Source organism: Myiozetetes cayanensis, unplaced genomic scaffold, assembly GCF_022539395.1.
Source record: "Myiozetetes cayanensis isolate MyiCay16 unplaced genomic scaffold, myiCay2020 scf6-25, whole genome shotgun sequence".
NCBI classification, from domain to species: Eukaryota; Metazoa; Chordata; class Aves; order Passeriformes; family Tyrannidae; genus Myiozetetes; species Myiozetetes cayanensis.
In genome coordinates, this window is record NW_026087853.1 from 38177973 (window position 1) to 38199594 (window position 21622).

Sequence of the window (21622 nt, forward strand, 5' to 3'; positions counted from 1 at the left end):
GAACTGAGAATCAGCACCTCGAGCCCATATCAAACATCAAGGCCAATGGCAAGTGCAAGCAAGAATTGGTCAAGGGTGTGGATGCCAGATCTGCTGCAGAAAAAGTGAGGCATAGAGAGGCAAGACCAGGAGACCTGGATCTGTTTTCTCTCTCAAGTAGGGTTCGATTCAGTGTTCACTTCGTTGGCAAGCCATACAAGGCGCATGTTCTGGCCAGCCAGGTTCAGAAGAGCCTGCAGGACAGCCGGGCACAGATCCCAGCAGGCCACTTCTTCAGAAGGAGAAACTGTAGAAATTTGCGAGAAGAAGAGCAAAGCTTTCAAAAACTCCAGACTGGCATCCCCGGATCAGGGGGATAGGGGATCAGTGGAGGGGCCTGAGGGGCAAGAGGAGTATACAGAGTTAGTGGAGGGTCATCCTGGCAGCCCAGGCCCCCCAGCAAAAGTTCTGTCCCAGAACGAGATGATCAAGCACAGGTAGCACTGAGAGTGTGGTAAAGCCTTTCTGTGGCTCTGCCACCTCAAGAAGCACCACTTAGTCTGTTCTGGCCACAAGCTGCTCCTTTACATGGAGTGTGGCAAGAGCTATGGTTCAGAAGGGAGCTTCAAGGCCCACGTGTTGGCCCACTGGGGTGTGCAGCCATTCCAGTGCACCCAGTATGACAAGGGTTATGCACTCCCTGAGTGGCACAGTCATCATCCTGGAGGGTGGCAGAAGTGGTGGAGGTCGAGACTGGGAGCTGACTATCCCAGTCTGTTCTGGTACTTAATAAAATGAGGTAAAAAGACAACAAAAAAACCTAGTTCTCTTGTCTCTCTGTTAGCAACACAGGCCCTGTGCTCAGCCCCAGGCAGAATTAGCAGTCTCAGAGGTAACTGCCTATGTAAATGTGGGTCTTTGCAGTAACTGCTCCTTAAAGCTGTGAGCCTACACATGCCACGTGCCAGTCCTGGTGCAGGGAAATCATTGGCTGTTGATGGAATAACTTCTTAGAGAAGACACTCACAGTGTTAATGAGCAGCGCTTCTGCTCTGCCTCTGTCACACTGTCAGTTGGTGACAGTGCCCTGCGGGGAAGGCAGGAAATGTCTCAAAGCACAACTTCGAACAATGCCTCCCTTTCAAGATTTTTTAATTCTTGTTATTCAACAAGGTGCTTTCCCGGGCTTTTACTCTTGGAGCTCAGCAGCTCTGATCAAATATTTGAAGGTGATGCTGATGCCAGACATTACTATAATCTTGTAATATGACACCCATTTTTCACAATTAGCAGAAGCAATGTGCTGCTGTGGAGCGAGGACGGAGTGTTCCTTCTCCACTCTCACCTGGTTTCTTGCTGCCAGCCCTGGCCTTATGGTGACTGAGGACATGAAAATGATCGTTTTGTCTTACTGTGCAAATAGCATTGTACAGTGCAATTTTCACCGTCCCCAGCTGAAAGATTTTCTCTTTCCTCTCCATGTTCAAGTTGGGTTCATTAGTCTGTTTCCCTTGTTTCTTTTCACACATTCTTACTTCCTCTCTTCCACTTCTTTCCTTCTTCTGCACCAAAAAGCTAGAAGGCAGCACCACCACAACTATAGCCCAATGTTCCCTCTGCTCCATCTTCTTCAGTACCTGTTTGCCAAGTGAGGCATGCCGATGGAAATTGGTCAGGAAATTGGTCCTGTTTCAGGAAGGAAGTGCACAGTTCCCAGTGCCATGTGAACTTGACCTCAAAGGAAGAGACTGACAATACCAGACCTAAAAGGTCTTTCAGACTTGCCCACTCTGACTCTCTTTGCACGTTATACAAACACCACTTTCGTTTGCTGCATCCTCAGTTTTAGCTGTTCTTGCTCTCTTGTCTTATGCCTCTCTAACACCTGCAATTCCCCAAAATTTTTTGTTTAGTGGCTTTAAATTCTCTAGGCTTCTTATGCCCACTGCATATAAAAGAGGAAAGTACAGGGGAAACATCAGTAGTACAGTTTCCTCTTGGGGTGCTATGAATGCAGTCATGTAACACTCTGAAAAGCCACTCTTTACAGTTTTCTGCATTAAACTTTTTTTTCTCTTAAAATTTTTGACTGGTTTGCAGACAAAGTGCTACAGTCAGATCCATGACACTTCAATGTGAAGTGAGGATGGAAGGTGAATTCAGCTGATAAACATTTGGGTGTCTTTATTTTTAACTATTTTCTTTAAAGCCAGGGGGCACATGAGCTGAGTCTTTACCCTGAGTGCTTGGAGCACAGGCATATGAGGGAGGCTCCTATTTGGAGCTGCAGTGCTTCCTGCTGTTCCCTCTTTGGTGCCTATCCAAACTCAAATATTGACACAGTTGCAGAGTGTTCTTACTGGAGCTGGGCTTGTGTGCTGTGTTTTGAAGCACATGCCCTCTGTCACACCAGAACTGGGAGAGAAGGGGGAGCAATGGGGGGAAGGGAGGGGGAAAACCACGGCCCCTATGTCCTAAACAGCTGACCTGCTTCTTTATTCTGAGGTAACAGGAAAGAAATAGTAGGAGCAATTATGAATTAGGAGGTCTTCACAGAAACATTCTTCACCTGACAGTTGATGTGAGTACCTGGGGGCACAGCACCTGTCTGTGCTGTGCTGCACGTATCACTTGGCTGCAAGATAAACTCAGCTGACTAATCCTGACTGAGGAGCCCATAGGGGACTCTGACTGGGCACCTGGTGATGATGCCATGACTGTGTCTTTGTCCTTATCTTAGAAACACCATGTTCTTATGTGAACAATCTTTTGCTTGACAGTAAAATGATGAATAAAGTTGTTAACTCCTAAGAAAATCCTACAAAAGCCCTGAAGACCATGATGCTGGTGAACCTCAAAATGGATAGGATCTGTACAGGGTGCCGTGGCCTGACTAGATACTGTCCAGTGCTGTATAGCTTGGTGTTTGGAGCATCTGAAGGAGTCTAAGATTACCTAACACTCTACCCTTTCTTGTATGTTTTAATTACTACGCTGTGGGCTCTGAATGCCTTTCTTACTGGGATCCATAACAAACACTTGCACCAGTGCATTACATTTGGTGTAGGTGGCAGCATCCTGCTGAGAGATGCCTTACTGAAAGGAGGATAGCAAGGAAAAGGATGGATACCTGCTTGGTCCCATATACTGGCATGGGTTTCACCAAGGCTTTGGGGTGCTGCTGCAACACTCTGGGGTGACAAGTGCACAAGTCTTTTGGATTATTGGGGTCCTTTGTGCTGGTAGGGCTCACCAGCTATTAGGCATGCATGTGAACTTCAGTGTTACTCTTAAACTTCTCACCACAGTCAGGGTTCAGCCCTTGGCCAACTTGTAAACTGGCTTAAACCTGACCAAGGGATTTGAACGAAAAGGTAGCAGCAGGCTACGAGGGAAGGGGATGATTCTCTGGGTCCTAAAGTCCTCCTGACTCAGCCACTGCCCTGTCCTCAGGGGCAGGGGAACTCCTGTGTGAGGCCATAGGGGATTCATCTTTGTGATTGTATCCAAAGTGTAACTTTGATTAAACTGTGATCAAACTGTATAACTCACTTCAGGAATGGGGTATCGATAAATACCCCAAAACTATTGAACCAGCAAACTCTCTGTCATAGAGCAAAGGCCCAAGGAAACGGGCCAAGGACAAACCTTCTATATTCTGCTCCCTGAAAGCTGGAAAAATAGCTACATAGGAAAAAAATCATTGCTAAAGGCTTTCTTCACTTAAAAAGAAGAGTCAACACATTGAGGGAAAGAGATCAAAACTGCCCAGCTGTGTTAAAAGCCAGAACTGTGGGATGGTAAAGGTATGAATCTTAAGTCTCTTGTCCTAAGAAAGAAAACAGCATCCACCATTCATGAGTGGGAGAAGATAGAAAGAAAATGAAATGATAATGAGTTGCTTTCAGGAATGGTGGACAAGTGGAAGAGTTAAATGTTGAAGGGGTGGAAGTCAAAGCCCCTGGAGAAGTGATAGCTTATGCACGCTGTGCTGCTGCAGAGGCTAACCACAGGAGTGGGAGAAACAGAGAGGAGCCCTAGAAGCACACTACAGAACAGAAAAGCCACTATGTGAAGAGTCAGCATCTCTAATTACCAACATTATTGTAAGATACCAAAAGGGCTGGAAAGTGTCCCAGAATGTAGTGAAAATCTCTGATTACAAAGCAAAACCAATGTAAAGAAATAGTAGAAACTTAAGTGATGGATGTAACTGTGAGTAATCTAGAGATAAAAGGCAAGTTACAAGTTAACAACATAGTTGTCCTGATAGAAGGATTTGTCCCATATCTCAAGGGGAAAGAAGAACAGCAACTGGAAAAGAAGCAGCTATATATAGTGACAGAATCATCAGTTTTTCAGTAAGGCTTATATAAACAAGTGCTTAAGCAACAAAATGAATGTAGGAACCAGAACAGAAGTAATACTAAAGAAAGATAGCATAAATAAGTATTAGAAGATATTCATACCTGTCTGATAACCAAGCTTAACTGCATTGCTTATGGTTAGCCTTATATACTGCATGATACCATGGAAGGTGCTAACGCCTTTCCTTTAAAAGGAAGACAAGAAGATGGTAAAAATCTATGCATAAGTATAACAATGTTGACTTAAGCTGTGGTGTAAGGACTGCCTGGTTATTATAAATAAGAGACAGAGAGAGATCTGGGAATGAAAAAAGTGACTGAGACTTTTGGAAACTGTTTGTACCCCATCCCACAGCAAGGAATGGAGGTGGCTGCTCTGTAGGACACGGCAGCAGCTCTGACTTCACCACTCTTCCCAAACCTGTTTGTGCTTTGGCTCCTCCTTCCTGTCCCTGCCTGTGCTCTTTGACTACGTGCTGCTTCCCAGCTATGTAACATGGGTTATTTGTAGGGTTGTGCCTAATTCTAGAAACACTTCTCCACCCAAGCCACCCAGGGTATCCCAGCCACTCCCAAAAGTGTCTCTCCAAAATTCGAGGAAGTGGAGCAAGTGTGTGGATGAGAACAGGAGACATTCTTATATGAAGGAGGGAGCCTCTGCAACTGCTCTTTGTACCAGTGGCCACAGAGTCATTCCTCAGCCACCCTAATGCTAATATTTGCACTCCTTCTATGGAGATAAACATTACAGATGTATCTGCTGCACAGAGACTCAGCACAAAACATGCTCCCTGCTGGCAGAAAGCACTTTCATGCCATGTGGCAGTTCCTGCCCCCAGAAACTGCCCCCACCCTGCCCTGCTTTCTGCTCTTTTTTTCACTTTGTCAATGTTCTGCTTGCTGTAGGAATCATTAGAGCTTTCCCAGCTCTGGTAGCCCAGTTCTTGACTTATTTACTGATGTCATGACATCCAGACCAGTCCTGCCTCCCTGCTCCTGGAAGCCCTTGTTTTCCTGTCTGGTTTGGGGTATCCTAGCTCCCTGCTTGTCAGAGCTTCTGTTTCCTTTTTGGATGTACTTTAGTGTGATCCACTGTGGGGGAACAAAAGGGGAAGCCCAAACTTCATGCAGCTTCATCCTCCTCCACTCAGCTAGGAATCGTAAGGCAGTAGGAAGTATGCACTGCCAAGGGCACTGCTGACCTAACTGGTTAAATTCCAAATAGGCTGGTAAAGGCATCCCTTCTGCTCCTTTGGCATCAGTGAGGGACAAGGGGGAGACCTAAACTCTGTGTTCTGGTGCCAAAATAGCTGGGGCTGAGCTTGCTGATAACTGCAGGGAGAAAAGACAACTGAACTGTAGGGAGAAGCAGAGGGGCTTGCAGCTAGAGAGAGAAGGACTGGGAATGGCTCAGGGGCTCTCTTGCTGCCTGCAAGGCTACTAGAGAAGAGGTCTCTGAGAAGAGACAGCATGGTGGGGAGGCAGTGATGGTGCCAAGAGCTTCATGGGAGCACGGTGAGGAAAAAGGAGCAAGCTCCTCTCCATGCCAGCCCGAGTTCTCCCGGTGTCCTGGGACAAGCTTATCCTCTCGCTCCTCATCACATCTTCCCAGTTATTAAATGGGATGTTCATTAAGTAAGAAAATGAAGATGCTCTGAAGGGAGGGAGAGATGCCAAGAGAGAGGAGCCTGAGTCCCACTGTCCCTGACACACCACGACCTCTGGAGTCCTGTTTCTTCATTCTGGTTCAATATTAACCCAGCGGGGCTGTGACTCCGCTTATTCTGCTTCCTTTGCAATTCCCCTGCAGCCGGGGCTGTACAGCATGGCACACACCAAAACCAGCATACTGAAGGGCCTGCTCTTCTCCAGCCTTTTGCACCTCACATTGAGCCATGATGGAGGTAAGACTCAATGGCAGAGGGAGGACAGTACTAGAGGGTGACAGCAGGAAGAAAGATGGGGTTATTTCTTTCCAGGGGTAAAGCAGGTAGCAGGTTTTCTTGGTAAGTCAGGAGGACCTGCTAAAAGCTTGAAGTTGGAATTAAGAGGGTGCTGAGAGTGGAGTGAGCATAGGACGATGCAACCAGCACCTGTCAGCTGGTGACAGCAGCTCAGTGGATTTTTTGGGTGGCCTGGGAAATGGTAGGGGACAGAATGTGGCTCAGTCCAGGATCATGTGTAACACAACTGTGGGACTTTTGGGGATAGAGTTCCTCAGCTGACCTGGGTGGCTTCAGTTCTCCATTGCCTCCCCAGCTGTTCCTTACCACAGCTTTAGGTCATACAGAGTATGCCTCCTTCCTGCTTACCATTCCTTTTATGAGAGCCTCTAATTCATCTGTCTTTTCTTAGTATGATCCACTACTGTGTGGGGCATGAACCTGTCTACAGGTCTCAAATCACAATCTCTGAACATGAAGATGAAACCAAGCTATGCTTATCGCAGTGGTCTGAGGCTGGAAAGACATAAGTACAGTGGCTGGCAGGGACAGTAGCAGGCTCAAAGCAAACAAGCCTCTACCTAACTGCAAATCAGCAGAGCAGCTGTGCTGAGGAAGCACAGGATTCCTTTCACTTCTGTTACCTAAGTGACAGATGAATTACAGAGAGCTTGCTCTGATCATCAGGTGTAGACCAGACAGGGCTTCTCCTCCTGTATGGTGCACTGTGGGAGGCTGGGCTGTGGGATCACTACATCAGCTGCTTGTGCTTTTTGGAAACTGCAAGGGAAAACTGCCCTCCAGCTGCAAGCAGCCCTTTGACTGGCAATATTCTGACCCGGTAGTTTTCCTGGAAAAGGGGCAGGCACTGTCACTGCTCAAGCGCCCACGACGTGCCAACAAGGGATTTCTAGAAGAGATGCTTAAGGGAAACCTGGAGCGAGAGTGCCTGGAGGAGACATGCAGTTACGAGGAGGCTTTTGAAGCCCTTGAATCCACCGATCAGACGGTATGTACAGGCATTCCCAAGGAAACATTCCCTCAGCCAACCTCTGTAGTGAGAGACCAGCAGATTGCACACATAGCCAGGGACTCAGTTCTGTGAACCAAAAATGAAACCGATGTGTGTGGGCCCCAGGGGGAGCTCAGGTTTTCTTAAGGAGCTTTGCTCCTGGAGACAGTCCAGTGCATGCAGCTCAAAGCTTAGGTTGCTTTTCCTCCCTCTCTTTGCATGAACTGAAGAGAACCTTCCCATGGGTCCCGAGTAGCATCTTCTGTAGCTCAGCATGGTGCCTCCCACATGTGAGCTGAAGCAGTCCCAGACACTCACAGAAGAGCTGGCTTGGCAGCCAAACACTGAGTGCATGTGCCTCAAACTCCTTTGAGCTGAAGCTTTGGCACATCCTGTCCCCTTTTCTGGTTTCCAAACTCACTCACTCTGCTCAGTTTGTGCTGCATCCTTTTGGGACTTGCTCCTAGCCCCGAGGCCAGTGTCCATGCTGAAGTCCACAACTGAGAATACAACAGACAAACAGTTAGGAGCCTAAGCCAGCAAGACACCACCTCTGTGGAGTATTTCTAAAGCAATTAAGCCCCAGGCTGCACAACAGAAACGTAGATCTAAACAGCTGACCTACATGTGATCTGTGGACTTAGAAGTTCTAGATTCAGCTGCCCACTGCACTGTAGATGGCTCTGCTTTCTCTGCAGGTTGATGAAGGTTGTAAGCATCTTTAATCTCTTTAGAAAAAACAGCACTCTCTTAATTCCTGAGCCTGATGCATGGGAATGTGGTTTTATATCAGATTTTTTGCTTTTTTGAACTCTGTAGTAATTGGTATTAACAGAGCTAGGTTAGTCTTTCCTTTTGTTGTAATGGGGCATTCTCTTACTGGTTTGAATTGCAGTAGCCAAGCAAGGTCTGATGTTCTGTGTCTTTAAATATATATTTTTCTAATTTTTTTTTTTTTTTTTTTTTTTTACAGGAGGTGTTTTGGTCAAAATACCAAGGTAAGTTGTTTCAAGTCCTGCAGGCACTGTACTGTCCCCTAGGGAGGCACTGTCCCATCCTGGAGAGATGGCTGCCTCTTTCAAGGCAAAAGGCAAAGCACTTGTGTTTTGTCTCTAGGTGATAAACTGATTCAAATTATGATACTCATTTGAATTCCTTTCATATGTGTTTCTTTTTTCTGATTTTGCTAGTATGTCAGGGCCAGAGAACGCCCAGGACAGTTCTGGATGCTTGTCTAGAAGGTAAGAAATTCATGCTGATCTCAATCTCCCAGATAGAGTGAGTGCCAGGAACTTGCTTCCTGCAGAGCTTGTACAGAAAAAAAGTAATTTAAAGTTGGAGAAGCCATACAATTATAAAGAAAAATATCAGGAGGGGAGTTTGAATTCTTTCTTCCTCTTTTTTTCCCCACTAACAATTTCAGCCTGACTTGTGCACTGAAACAGCGTGGGATAAATATCCAGTCCCTTGTGACACAGTCAGGTGCAGCCTGAGGTGAGCAGCCTCTCAGAAGGGCTCTGAGCCAAAGCAAAGCACAGACCCTCTCCCCTGATGAGGCAGAGAGAGCTTAGGCTGTGGGCTCTTCTCACAGGAAGAGGATGACTGCTTATGCAGGCTTCTGCACACAGCAAAAGCTAAAGGGGTATGAGGGATGGTACCTCTGACCTTGAAAAATGCAGCATCTATTTCCATTGACCCTGGCTTACACTATGTTGGGATTTTGGCAGGTGACTGCTCTCTTGGGCTGGGCCAGAACTATCGGGGAACAATTAGCTACACCAAATCAGGGATTGAATGTCAAGTGTGGACAAGCAAATATCCACATATTCCTAAGTAAGTTCATCTCCTGCATACCCCCAAAGTGTTCTCCAAGGTGTCCTTCCTAGCCTAACCAGCTTTTTTCTCATAGATTTAATGCCACCATTTATCCCAACCTCATTGAGAACTACTGCAGGAACCCAGACAACAACTCAGAAGGCCCGTGGTGCTACACCCGAGACCCAACGGTGGAACGGGAGGAGTGTCCCATCCCAGTGTGTGGTACGCCTCGGCACTACGCTCCAGAAAGCCTTTCACTCACAGCAAACACTGCACTGAGACCGATACTAAATCAGTCAAGGAAAGGGTTAGAAGGGAGGGAGCTTACATAAACAGAGGTTAGTAGAAGTAGAGAAGCTGTATCTTAAAGGGTAAAGGAGCTGAGGAGGAAAAGTTATTGAGTTGCCCATACATAATGTGCTGTTTTCTCTAGACTACACTAATCCAAATCCAAATTAAATCCAGTGTCAGCAGTCCCCTGGAATCTACTACAGTTTTTTATAGTCGGAGTCGTCCCAAAATCCTGGCTCAGTTGCCTCTAATTTGTGACAGCCATGAGTCATACTATTTTCTGGTTTGAATTCCCACCTTTAGGACAAAATAACTACAGGTTGTGCTTGACTGCCTGCCTTAACATTCACTTCTGTGGAGGCATGCAGTGTAATACCCACAAACTCAAGAGAAGATGCCCTTCTCTCATCATTGCACTTGACAGGATGGAGAACCATCCCCTACACTAACAAGCTCCCATTTCCCCCCAGTGCAGAGCTATCTCCCCTGGGATTTGGCCTCTGTCTCAGAAGAACTGGTAGAAAGCAGAGAAGCTTCTCACAGTAGAAGTGTCTCTTCCAAAAGCAGAGACTAAAGGCAACAACCCTAAGTGAAAGTCAGAGAGGTCAGCAAACATTTTGACCATGGGGTATTCTGAAGTTTTAAAAGCCATTACCATTGCTCTGATCTGCAGTATGACAAACTGAAAAGAGATACTGCTCTGCTTTGAGGCAATCAGGCATCTGTACTGTCTCTGTTCACCAGTTAGTTTCTGACCTACAGGAGCTTACAGTTACACTTACATGTGCACGGATATGGCAGGACTAAAAAAGCCTTGGCTTTGTGCACAGTTCTTTTCTAATCATATTGACATGAGTCAATCAAACAGAAGCAGCTTGACTGATTAAAGTGAATGCTACTTGCTCAGTGGCTGTTGTGCCCCAGGATGAATAGTCAAACAGAGGGTCTCTACTCCTGTGCACAAGGAGAAGGCACCTTGAGGTCAAGCAACTGCCACAGGACAGATTATTGGGTGTCCAGTCCCTCAGGAAATGCTTCTTAAAGCTTGCAGCCATTAGAACACTTGAAAGAAAAAGTGTGGAAAGTCTTGCAGGAAAATATTTCACTTATTAGATTTAGAAACACTGGCAAAAGTAAAGTTTTGCAATTTTAGTAGCATATCACAGTAAAGGCTTCCCCAAATATGGCCCAGTTATTATGCATTTGAGTATAGGGCATTGGAGGTTCTAATACGGCAGCATTACGATGCTTGAAGGCACCTACCCATCCCCTGAGCTGATTCTCAAAGATGCCCAGAAATGAACACCATCTTTGAACACAATGTTCCTCACATCTTAGTGACAAAGAAAAATGTGATGAATAGTGCCAGTTTCAGCTCACCTACTGTTGAACCACCTCTGACACTGCAATATTTTAGAGGGCCACCACATGCATGGGAGCACAGCAGGAGCTCCCAAACAGAATGGGATGCCTCATGGAACTCTAGGCTTTTGTAAAGCGGCGCTGGTGCAATTCACTAACAGTACGTCAGAGTGCAAAGCTGTGGCTTAAATCACAGCTCTCTGTCTTTCTAGGTGAAGAAAGGACGACAGTTCCCTTTACTCCTCGGGTCACACCACCCCCCCCAGCGGAGCCTTGTGAACAAGAGAAAGGCATGCTTTACGAAGGGACCCTCTCAGTCACCGTGTCTGGAGCTAAGTGTCTGCCGTGGAACTCTGAGAAAGCCAAAGAAGTGCTCCATGGGAAACACCTTGACCCAGAGGTGAAGCTGCTGGAGAATTACTGTCGGAATCCAGACAGAGATGATGAGGGTGTCTGGTGTGTCACGGATGAACCGCCCTACTTTGACTATTGTGATCTGCACTACTGTGGTGAGAAGTCTGCATAGGTTTGGGCAGGCACACTTGTGAGGCAGTGGCAAATAAACCAGTACCTTCCACTAGGGTAAAATGCTTGGTCTGGGAGGCATAGACAAGGATGTACGTGCACCATGCACGTAGGAGTCCTGTTTGTCCAAATATTACATGTACTAACCTGCCTTAGGTACACAGTGCTGTTATGTGTCTCAGGGGTTCTCTTCTCCCTGAAAACTCACAATGGTGGACAAGGAACATTAAAAAGAGCAGTGGTTTTAAACCATCATTCCTTCATCAGACTCAGCGTGCATGGAAAAAACCACTTACATTGCTGATAATTACGGGAACTACAGCTAAGCCTTCTACCATGTTTGTCTTTCCATCTCTCTCAGACAGCTTGCTAGAGGACGAGTACGAAGAGTCGGAGGGAATATCAGGACGTTCTACTCATCCTCAAGAGTTCAGAACCTTCTTTGATGACAAAACTTTTGGTTCAGGCGAAGCAGGTGAGCAAAAACTAAACACAGTATTACAGTTTGTAGAAAGGCTGTAGCTTCTTCCCACAGTGCACTCACTGTTCCTCAGAAACATCACTTTTAAATGGTGTTAAAAGCAGGGGAAGATATTGAAATTCCTTGAAGAGCTCTCAGAAGTCAGTATCTAGTTACAATCATGGAGCTAGTGAGCACTGCCTTCTTATGATCTTCCAGCTTAGCATGATGACAGCAGATGACAGTTCTCCATTGTGAATCAGGTAGCAAAGCCAGATGCCTATTTTTTTTAGACTGTGGCACTCGTCCTTTATTTGAGAAGAAGAAACTAACAGACAAAAGTGAGAAGGAGCTGTTGGAGTCCTACATGGGAGGCAGAGTTGTCCATGGAGATGACGCAGAAGTTGGCAGCTCCCCTTGGTAAGTATTGTCTTTGCATAGTCTTTCATAAGAAATTGTGTCTTCCTTTTCCAGCTCAAGAAGGTAGAAATAAAAGGGCTTTCTTATCTCAGGCAGCATGCACACATTATGGATTCTTATCAGAACTTCTCCAAGTGGTTGATAGGGCAGTAGTAACATAGCTGGAAGCTCACCTCTTGAGCTAAGTATGCAACCATCTGGGAAAGCAAGAGTAATGGTGTGTTTCATCTTTGTCTCTTCCTCTTTCCAGCATTGCTGGAGCAGAAAGGATGAGGAACTTCTCCAGGTGAAAGAAATGGGGTAAATGGCCAACTACATAGAACATACGTGTCCAAGACTTGCTACAGAGCCACTTATGCAGTTCTCTTTGTCAGTATAATGCAATGCTCTTCCCTTCTCACTGTAAATTCTGCACTTTCCACATGACACCGGGACCCGTTCAGCCAGCCACATCTTTAGTCCTGCTAAGTCTTCCTCCTCCTCATCTCTCAGGCAGGTGATGCTCTACAAAAAGTCTCCTCAGGAGCTGCTGTGTGGTGCCAGCCTCATCAGTGACAGCTGGATCCTGACTGCTGCTCATTGTATTTATTACCCACCGTGGGACAAGAACTTAACTACAAATGACATCTTGGTGCGGATTGGCAAGCACGTAAGGACAAAGTAAGAGTCTGGATGAAGTGAGAGTAAACTAGTCTTTCTCTTGGAGTAATGAGATACAGTTCAGTATCCAAGGAAATATCACACCCATGTCACGTCTCTCAATAATGGGATCTAATGGGGCGGTCATTTGCTGCTCTTGCTGATCCTAGACCAAAGTCAAAGGGAGGGCAGAAACATGGGAAGTCTAAAGGGGTGCTCCAACGTAAAGACAGCATTGTCTCAGAGGTTACAAAGCACCTGAGAGTATCACAAACCTCAGAAGACTCTTAGTTGCTACTGTACAGCAAGTTCTTTCCTTCATAACTATTTCAGATATGAAAAGAATAAAGAGAAGATTGCTCTGTTGGATAAAATCATCGTCCATCCTAAGTACAACTGGAAAGAGAACATGGACCGAGACATTGCACTGATGCACTTAAGGAGACCCATCATCTTTAGTGACTACATCCATCCTGTCTGCCTGCCTACTAAAGAGGTTGTGCAGAGGTGAGGAGACTGTCCTACAGTCCTAAAAATACAGGCTGCAAAAGCCATCTCTAGTCTTAAAAGAAAAAAAAAAAAAAAAGACAGAAAAAGATGACTTATCAAGGCTATTTGCAGCAAGAGAGCCAGGTAGGAAAAAGCTGTTACAAAACATTTGATTATATTCATGTATCCTTCCACAGGCTGATGCTGGCAGGCTACAAAGGGCGGGTAACTGGTTGGGGAAACTTGAAAGAAACATGGGCCACTAGCCCCAGCAACCTGCCCACAGTTCTGCAACAGCTCAATGTGCCCATTGTAGACCAAAGGACCTGCAAGGATTCCACCAAAATTAAAGTCACTGACAACATGTTTTGTGCAGGTAAGTAGCACTGGAGACACAGGTACAACTTGCCACAGAAGATGAGGGCTCTGAGCTCCTGGTGGGGCTTATGCAGCAAGGTTACTTTTGGATAGATTTGCAAATGCCATCTGCAAAGAATAAGCTCCCTGTGATGTGAACTTTCTCAGCTCTCAGAAAACATGAAGGCTGGAGAACTTAAAGCTATGAATGAAGTTTGTAACACCAAGCTGTGTCAGGCACTAGACTAATGGCACCAGGTAGCAGCAGTAGCTAATTCAGTGGGAGAACTAAGCACATATAAAATTATCTTCTCATCAGCACATAGAACAATTCAGTTCTAAATTAAAGGCTGCACACCCATTATCCTGTCTACTAGCTTGTCTCAACCTGTCCAATCTGGAGCCCATTCAAACCTATGCCTGAAAATTTTGTGGCAACAGCTCCCACCTTCTTCTGGCCCTACACCCTTTTTCAGTGAGAAGGGAAGTAGACACAGAATTCAAGATACCAAAAGGCTATGGATTTATGTAAGTTTAATAGTTCCTGCTGTATTTTTTGTGCAGACTTTATCAGTTCCTACAAGCAAACCTCCAGTGATCTCTGAATAAGTTTGTGCTGCTTCCATGTAAGCGCATGTGACTGCTTGAGTTAGGATGGAAGCCAATTTCATGAGTGTGCTGAAAATACACTGTTCTTATGGTTTCTTTTTCTAGACATCTTTCTTGAAAAACAGCTGAGATGGAGACGTACAGAAAAAAAGGGAGACAGAGGTGATGGGAAAATGCAAAAATACTGTCTAGCTCATCAGGAATGAAAGTGAAATCCTATTCCTTTTCATAGCGAGACTTTAGGAAGAGAGTTGGGGGAGAGGAGAAACAGAGCTTGCAGAGTAACAGGAAGGTGAAAGTGAGGACAGCAACATATCTCTGTAGTAAATAGAATGATGGAGCAGGAAACATGGATTATTACAAATAAGTTTCTGAGATGAGAAAAGCACAGTAGCTCAAGCTACAGCTGTTGAATGCAGTGGCAACTGACACAGACAGCTATTCTAATTAATAAAACAGGAATGAGAGCACAGAGGGTGAATTCAGGAATGCTGCAAAGACAGAAGCAGAGTTAGCTGTTTTACATATAAATTTAGAAAATTGCCTTTTTTTTTATTAAGTCTAAGCTGGCAGAAGCAGCAAACAATCTCTCTCATGGATCTCAGAAAACTTACTCAGCTTCAAGGAAAAGATGGCCAATGCCAGCCACTTCCCCTACAGTCACATGTCTGACTTTTGTCTTGGCTGTAGGTTACAGTCCTGAAGACTCAAAGAGAGGAGATGCCTGTGAAGGGGACAGTGGGGGACCTTTTGTAATGAAGGTATGTTCAACAAGCTCAAGCTCTTAAGACATATGGAGCTTGGTTCGTGCTACGCTGAACTTTAATAGTCTAAAAGACAGCAGCAGAGGTGGAGACTGGTGAGTGGCTGAAGCAAACCCAGCTCATGCCCAAGCTGAATCCTGGAGAAGAATCCTGCAATCAGCCAGCCCCATTTCTATACTGAGCTCTCAGCGTATATGGAGAGTAGCTGCAGAAAGCATGAGTGACGGCCAATTCTTACTCAGAGGTTTAAGAGAGACAAAATGACTCCAACAAGCTCTGTTGGAAAAGCCAGTCTGAATCCCAAAGCAGTATTCTTCACTAAATAGGCTGGGGCGCATACAAAGTTCAGATCTGAAAGGGCAACAAAGCTGCTAGAGAATCTAGAGCACAAGTCCTATGAGGAGCAGCTGAGTGAGGTGGGGTTGTTTAGGCTGGAGAAAAGGAGGCTCAGGGGTGACCTTATTACTCTCTACAACTACCTGAAAGGAGGTTGTAGCAAGGTGGGCGTGCTGGCCTTTTCTCCCAAGGAACTAGCAATAGGACAAGAGGAAATGGCCTCAAGCTGTGCCAGGGGATGTTCAGGGCAGATATCAAGAGGAATTTCTTCCCTGAAAGAGTGCTTAAGCATGGGAAAGGGCTTGCCCATGAAAATGGTGGCATCACCAGCCCTAGTAGCGTTCAAGAAATGACCAGACTTTGAACTTAGTGCTATGGTTTACTTGGTATGGTGGTGTTCGGTCAAAGGTTGGGCTTGATCTTGGAGGTCTTTTCCAGTCTTAACGATTCCATGATTCTATCAACGTCTCTTGCTCTTTGTGTCGATCCCATTTTTTTTATTTGCTTTAGAACCCAGACGACAACCGTTGGTATCAAGTGGGAATAGTTTCATGGGGAGAAGGATGTGACCGAGATGGCAAATATGGATTTTACACCCATGTATTCCGCCTGAAAAAGTGGATGCGAAAAGCCATTGAAAAACACGGGCGATAGTTGAAGCATTTACTTTGCTTGCTCTCAGACTTGCTACAATGCTTCACTTAAAAACATAAGCACAGAAGATCCTGAAGTAAAAGTTATATCCTTACAACTTGACAAAGGAAAGTCTCATCCCTCAAAAATAAAAGCTCTTAAACCCATCCTCTTCCTTTTGTTCATGCTGAGTTTAGTCGCACTTGGATCTAAGCCATAACAGTAGCCAGGAGTACCACAGCACTAGCTGTACTGCTAATTACCTCTTGTGCTTCAAACAAATTCTCCTCCCTTCCATCAGCTATACATAATCATCAGATTTTGGACCTGAGATGATGGCCTTGGCAGTCACAGCAAGCACAACTATGCCCTCATGCACTGTCCATTTTCTCCCTTCAAGACAACTCATTTTCTGTTCTAGATTTTGAGCCAAGAATGTACCAAAGATAAGCACCTGATGGTAACTGCGGCATTACACAAAACACCAGTGTCAAAAGAAAAGCCCTAAAAATATTGTTCTCAGCTACAATAGTAGGCAACAAATACCAGCACCACTGTACAATTCACCCTGCAGAGGAATATGGGCTTGAGTACATTAAGCAGCACTTTCAGTAACCTTCTACACAGCAGGGACCGTGCTGGGCCCTCATTGTGTTTTCCACCTGCGCGGCAAGATTCAGAAGAAGCAATTCATGCATTGTCAAAGGGCCTCCAAAGGAAGCATCCTGCACTATACCTGTTTGCTCTTCTTATAGAGGCTCTTTAGGAATCTCTCCCAAAAGAAGCTTCAGTTCTTTCATAAACTCCTCTTTAGCAGCAATTTGTGGACTGCTGAGGACCCAGCAGTACAGCAGTAAACACATTCTTGACTAGCCAACTTGTTCAGCCCAATTTTCTCTTAAAGCAATCATGAGATATGAAAACTCTCCCTGCTTTCTATGGCACCTCATTCCTAAACTCCTCGCTCATGATGCCATAAAGTCACAGAAACTGGCAACAGTGAAATCAGTTGTTCTAAAAAAACAGTAACTGATATTAGTGTCTGGCCAACTCCTTTAAGATGGCTCATTTGTGAACCAACCTGAAGTAGCCCAATTTCATTGCCCTAATAAAGCACAAAAACCAACCTCTTAATGATATCTGAGGAACGAAATCTCAAGAGCTCACGTTCCACGACTGTTTAAAGTCATTGATAACGACAGGCACTGGACACTGAAAATGTTTAGCCCTTCTATAACATTTAAAGGCTCTCCCTTAAACTACTATCTAATAATCTGTGACAAACTGCATATATCTAAGAGGGGAACCAGGACCACAGAGTTTCTGGAGTGAGTCACTGTTCATATTGACTTGTTACAAACAATACAGAGGAATAATTTTTAAAATTCAGTTTAATGTTACTTAAATATTGTCTGGGCTAAAGATTAGGCTTTATTAATTTATGTGCACAAGTTTTAGTTCAGAACTCCCAGGATATTGAGTCCAACCAAACACTACAGAGACACAGGGCAAAAACTCATTCAGAAAAAGGAACTATATCTTCTGCTACTCAATTTTCCTGTATTTAACCTCCAATTCAGCTTCAAATTTAAAATAGTTTATACAGGTTTGCAGGCATTGCTGTTTTAACATCCTGAGCTAATTAACAAATAGTTCTTCAGAATGTCTGCTGGATATGGTAAAGAAACATATGGATTAATTTAAATGTCACTAAGTTTCAGAAAGCAGCTAGTAATTGAGAGGTAGTGGCAGTAACTAGTGCCAGCCAACACAAACTGTTCAAAAACTGCCCCAGGTAAAGTGCACAAAACTCAGCGCTTACCAATAAGGGCCAACCTCCACTTGTAACAGAGCTCTGTTCCACAAGAAAGTGCATGCCCATTTCAGGTTATGAGAGGAGACTGCAACTCTAAATCAAGGTGGTGGAGCAAGGAATGGCGTCATATCAATTAACACAGGATGGAGAACGCTCGCAAGTCACCTGCTATTGCAGTGTGCAAACTCACCATAAGCACCAAGCAGCAATACATCAACTGCAACCCCAGTCTAGGGGTCCTGTGAAAGTTTTCAGACATTTGCAGAAGCTCTGGCATAGATCTGTTGTACAAGTACTAATTTAAAGCCACATTTTTACTGTAATCAGGCAAGGCAGTTTCAGTAATGGCCAAACGCAGAGACTGCTGGTCCACAGAGCAAACAACAAAAGCAGCAGTTACATGGAACAGATTAAAATATAGAGCAGAAGTGTGCTATTTTAAGCCTGCCTGTCCAACTCTTCAAAAACTCTGTTCTAGCTACAGAACAGATGTGCAATGTATGCTTCACGACCAGTTCTCACATGGAAGTGCAGTAGTAAGGTGAAAACACATCACCTCCCTAGAAATGAAAGGGCTAGAAAGGATACACAGTGTGTCTGTCTTCATCTTCATATTTGCAGCTTCTGAAAAAGGCTAATTACTCTTAAGAAAAAAGAAAAAAGAAGTGGCTATAGCTTTTTCAGACTAGCACTACTAGGTGTCTTAGTAACACAAACTAGTAGAGTTTGCTGACATCAGATGATAAAGAGCAAAAAGAATGTAGTGGTGAGGTCAACCTGCAAGAGGAAGACTGCTTAACCAAATGAGTTCAGGATAAATGAGCCCACTGACTGTACATCACTGCTAGTCTATTCCATATCAACAGCAGCAGGCTGCCTCAAAGAAAGCTCCCTCAGTTGGGACTACGCTTAATCTGGCTAAAAAGGCATCACAAGGACTAGATAATTTAAAATAAGCATTTCAGCAAACTAAATAGTCTCAAGTTACAGAAACATACTCCAAAACATAAAAAAGGAACTATATAAAAATGCACTACTGCTCTTAGAAGTAAGGGTGCAAAGTCTCAGGACTGCACCCACAGACAGTATATTTCCACTTATCTTCCTTATAATGTATCCAAACCCCAAGGTTCCTGTCAAGAATAGCTTAGTTCAGTTTCTAGATGCCCAGTCACTAACATTCAGGAATAGAGTGACCTATAACCAGCAGTTGCTGCTGTTCCTACAGAGGCTGGTATAGTTAATGCAAACTTTATTTACAAAAGACACTTAAATTAGTTACTTCATGCCATGTGTCCATACAGAATCAACAGTTCAAGGATTACATGGAGAAGAATTCACAAATTAAAAGTGAAATCACTAAAGATCTTCTAAGAGTTAAGAACTAGGAAAAAACCTTAGAGACAATTTTACAAATAAAAACCCCAAGTTATGAGAAACTAGTCTGAGCAGGATGGTTGTTTACAGGTCTGTACACTAAAACTAATACACAGACAGCCTTCTATTGTCAAAGAGATGCTCACTGAGAAGCAGAGTATGTACAAATACTTGTGCCACAATGACTCAACCCCCCAAAATCCACTGTATTATACATAAACCAGTTTGTATACATTAGGCCTAAACGAGGCCATTTAACTATGAAGACTTCTAGTTTAGTAAACTAAAGCTGAAGACAGCCCCAAGCAACAGCAATACTGTCTCTTTTGCATCTCTATTTGCGACTGCTTTTTATTCTCTCCAATCTTTTTTTCAAGTCATCAATATTGGCTGCTGCAGAAGAGGGTGAAGCCAGGGTAGTTCCAATGCCAGAGGAATGAGTCTGATTGGAGTCCAGGTCCAGATGTTGGTACTGCTCCCGGGACTCACGGAGCTGGGAGAGCTTACTGTGAAGCATATCTGTAGAGGATGCAACTGTAGGGAGTGTAGGTTTAGAGAGCAGAGACGTCAGAGGGGGTCTGTCTTCCTGCTACGAGAGGGCAAAGTGAAGTGTTAAGACATACAGTGGTAAATGCTACACAAGAAGTACAAATCAAAATCAATGGATTCTCATCTTCACAGGAAACAGCGAAAACAGAGGAAAGAGGAGGACCACTACAACACAAGTGAATCTGGAGCAATAAAGTCAGAACCATGCAAAGCTAACTAAAATACTAAATTCTTTTCATTTGAGTAGTTAATGTTTAACTTCATGTAAGTAGGGACACAAAGGCACTACAGTCTTTAAAGATCAAAAAAAATTGACTGCAGACCAGTGTTTTACTGAGATAGACTGCTAGAGTCTTAAACAGCCTGAATTCTAACACCACTCGAGCAAAATCCAATGCCTATGTGCAGCATCACCACCCAGTGAGTTTTCTGGAGGAATGAGAAGAGGAAACTTGAATTAATTGGCAAGATAGACCCTGCCAAAGATTTAAAACGTCAATTCACTGATCTTTTACCAATTAGTATTTCCATCTGACCGAGTTACCTTGTTACTATCATCTAGGAAATATTTCCCCCCCTCAGAGCTGTGAGCTGATGTGCAAGTTAAAACAGTGATGTACCTTGGTAACTATTCCTAGAGCGAACATCACTTCTCATGTGACCCAGTGCAAATTTCAGTAATTTGCACTAGATTCAGAGCACACAGATCACTGAACTGTAAGAGATTTTTGGTCCACAGGTTTCCAATACTAAGCTCATTCCACATTTCTGTGCCTCAGAATCCATACACCCAAAATATATAAAACTTCAAAGCCTTAATTCAGCTCTTATGGTTGTTTCACAGCAGAAAGATCTAGAATTTCCACATCATTCAACTCAGAAGTCAATATATGTTAGTTTTTAGAGAACAGTAGTTATTTGAACCTTTCTGAGACTCAACTATCCAGCAAGGGAAGATACCAAACTACAGGGCTGTAGAAACAACCTGCATGCACACCAGTTCTGCAGACAGAGTGGACTGAAACTTAAGCCTGCTTGGCCAAGTAATGAGTTTAAAGCCATTTATACTAGGCACAGCAACATGCAGTCAGTAATTAGGACATGCACTATAATAAAAGATCACAAATTCTGATTGGAATCTGCCTTTGGCAGAGAAATCAATCATTTGAATTTAGAAAAAAGTACAAATCAAGTTTCTCCCCTGGAGATTTACAAGAGTTTTCAAGTACAATACCTTTGCGTTGTCAAGGCCACAACGCTGCCTGAGGATTTTTAGTCTTTCCAAATAAACTGAAGGCCCCACTTCCTCCCCATTTGTGTTTCCTATAGAGGAAGATACAGTGTGGGTAGACACAGGAACACATGTTCCTTCCATTTGAGAAGAAATTCCTGGAGGATGAGGGGAAGGAAGGAAGAAAAGTTAAAACCAATTAAAAACATCAAAAAAGAATAAGCCTCTTGGTCAGTTCCTTGAAATAAGATGCAATGAATGAAGAACTAACCAATCTATAAACTACAAGCTATTTGCATTTGCTAGTATAGATGTATCAGCACTTCCAATTCCTTGCAAGAGTGACAATTGAAAACCAAGCAAAGAAATGGGAGAAATTTAAGAAGTGGTTGCAGAGCAGCTCCAGAAGTGCTGAGGTCGACAGCTGAAGACAACAATGGGGAGAGAGGAAGATCTGATGTGGATCAGGAGCAAGAAACCACAACATCTGAGAAAATGAACTCAGCAATTGGCAGGATGGGAAATATTTGAAGTCTTGTGTCTTTTTCTAGTTTAGTTCTGCTTTTGGGTTTACCACTGATTCTAACCCCTCTTTGCTTCATTTCTGTAACTTAAAGCTTTTTCTTCCAGTTCAGTCTCAAAGAG

The 21622-nt window shown here is 44.2% G+C and overlaps 2 protein-coding genes across 4 annotated transcripts in view; one reads left to right on the forward strand and one right to left on the reverse strand.

Moving 5' to 3' along the window:
• Positions 1-6123: 6123 nt before the first annotated feature.
• Positions 6124-16175, forward strand: F2 (coagulation factor II, thrombin). Its single transcript, XM_050334823.1, has 14 exons — positions 6124-6250; positions 7135-7298; positions 8275-8299; positions 8492-8542; positions 9029-9134; positions 9211-9341; positions 10985-11281; positions 11659-11772; positions 12051-12177; positions 12670-12837; positions 13150-13323; positions 13503-13681; positions 14962-15032; positions 15882-16175. Exons 1-14 carry the CDS (start codon positions 6172-6174, stop codon positions 16023-16025), a joined length of 1830 nt encoding a protein of 609 aa, XP_050190780.1. The 5' UTR covers positions 6124-6171; the 3' UTR covers positions 16026-16175.
• A 1202-nt stretch (positions 16176-17377) lies between these two features.
• The window catches only part of CKAP5 (cytoskeleton associated protein 5), a 54227-nt gene continuing 49982 nt past the window's right edge, over positions 17378-21622 (reverse strand). For all 3 annotated transcript variants that reach the window (XM_050334819.1, XM_050334817.1, XM_050334818.1), the window contains 2 exons: positions 20981-21135; positions 17378-19786 (listed from right to left, as the gene is read on the reverse strand). In XM_050334819.1, coding sequence (XP_050190776.1) covers positions 19532-19786; positions 20981-21135 — 410 coding nt within the window. In that variant the 3' untranslated portion in view covers positions 17378-19531. The remainder of the gene's footprint in view (positions 19787-20980; positions 21136-21622) is intronic.

Excerpts from the sequence above, each read along its gene's own strand:
- F2 (XM_050334823.1), top strand. The coding sequence starts at position 6,172 with ATGGCACACACCAAAACCAGCATACTGAAGGGCCTGCTCTTCTCCAGC. Across the intron at positions 11,773-12,050 it reads TTTTGGTTCAGGCGAAGCAG|ACTGTGGCACTCGTCCTTTA; the intron begins GTGAGCAAAAAC and ends TATTTTTTTTAG. Across the intron at positions 13,682-14,961 it reads TGACAACATGTTTTGTGCAG|GTTACAGTCCTGAAGACTCA; the intron begins GTAAGTAGCACT and ends TCTTGGCTGTAG.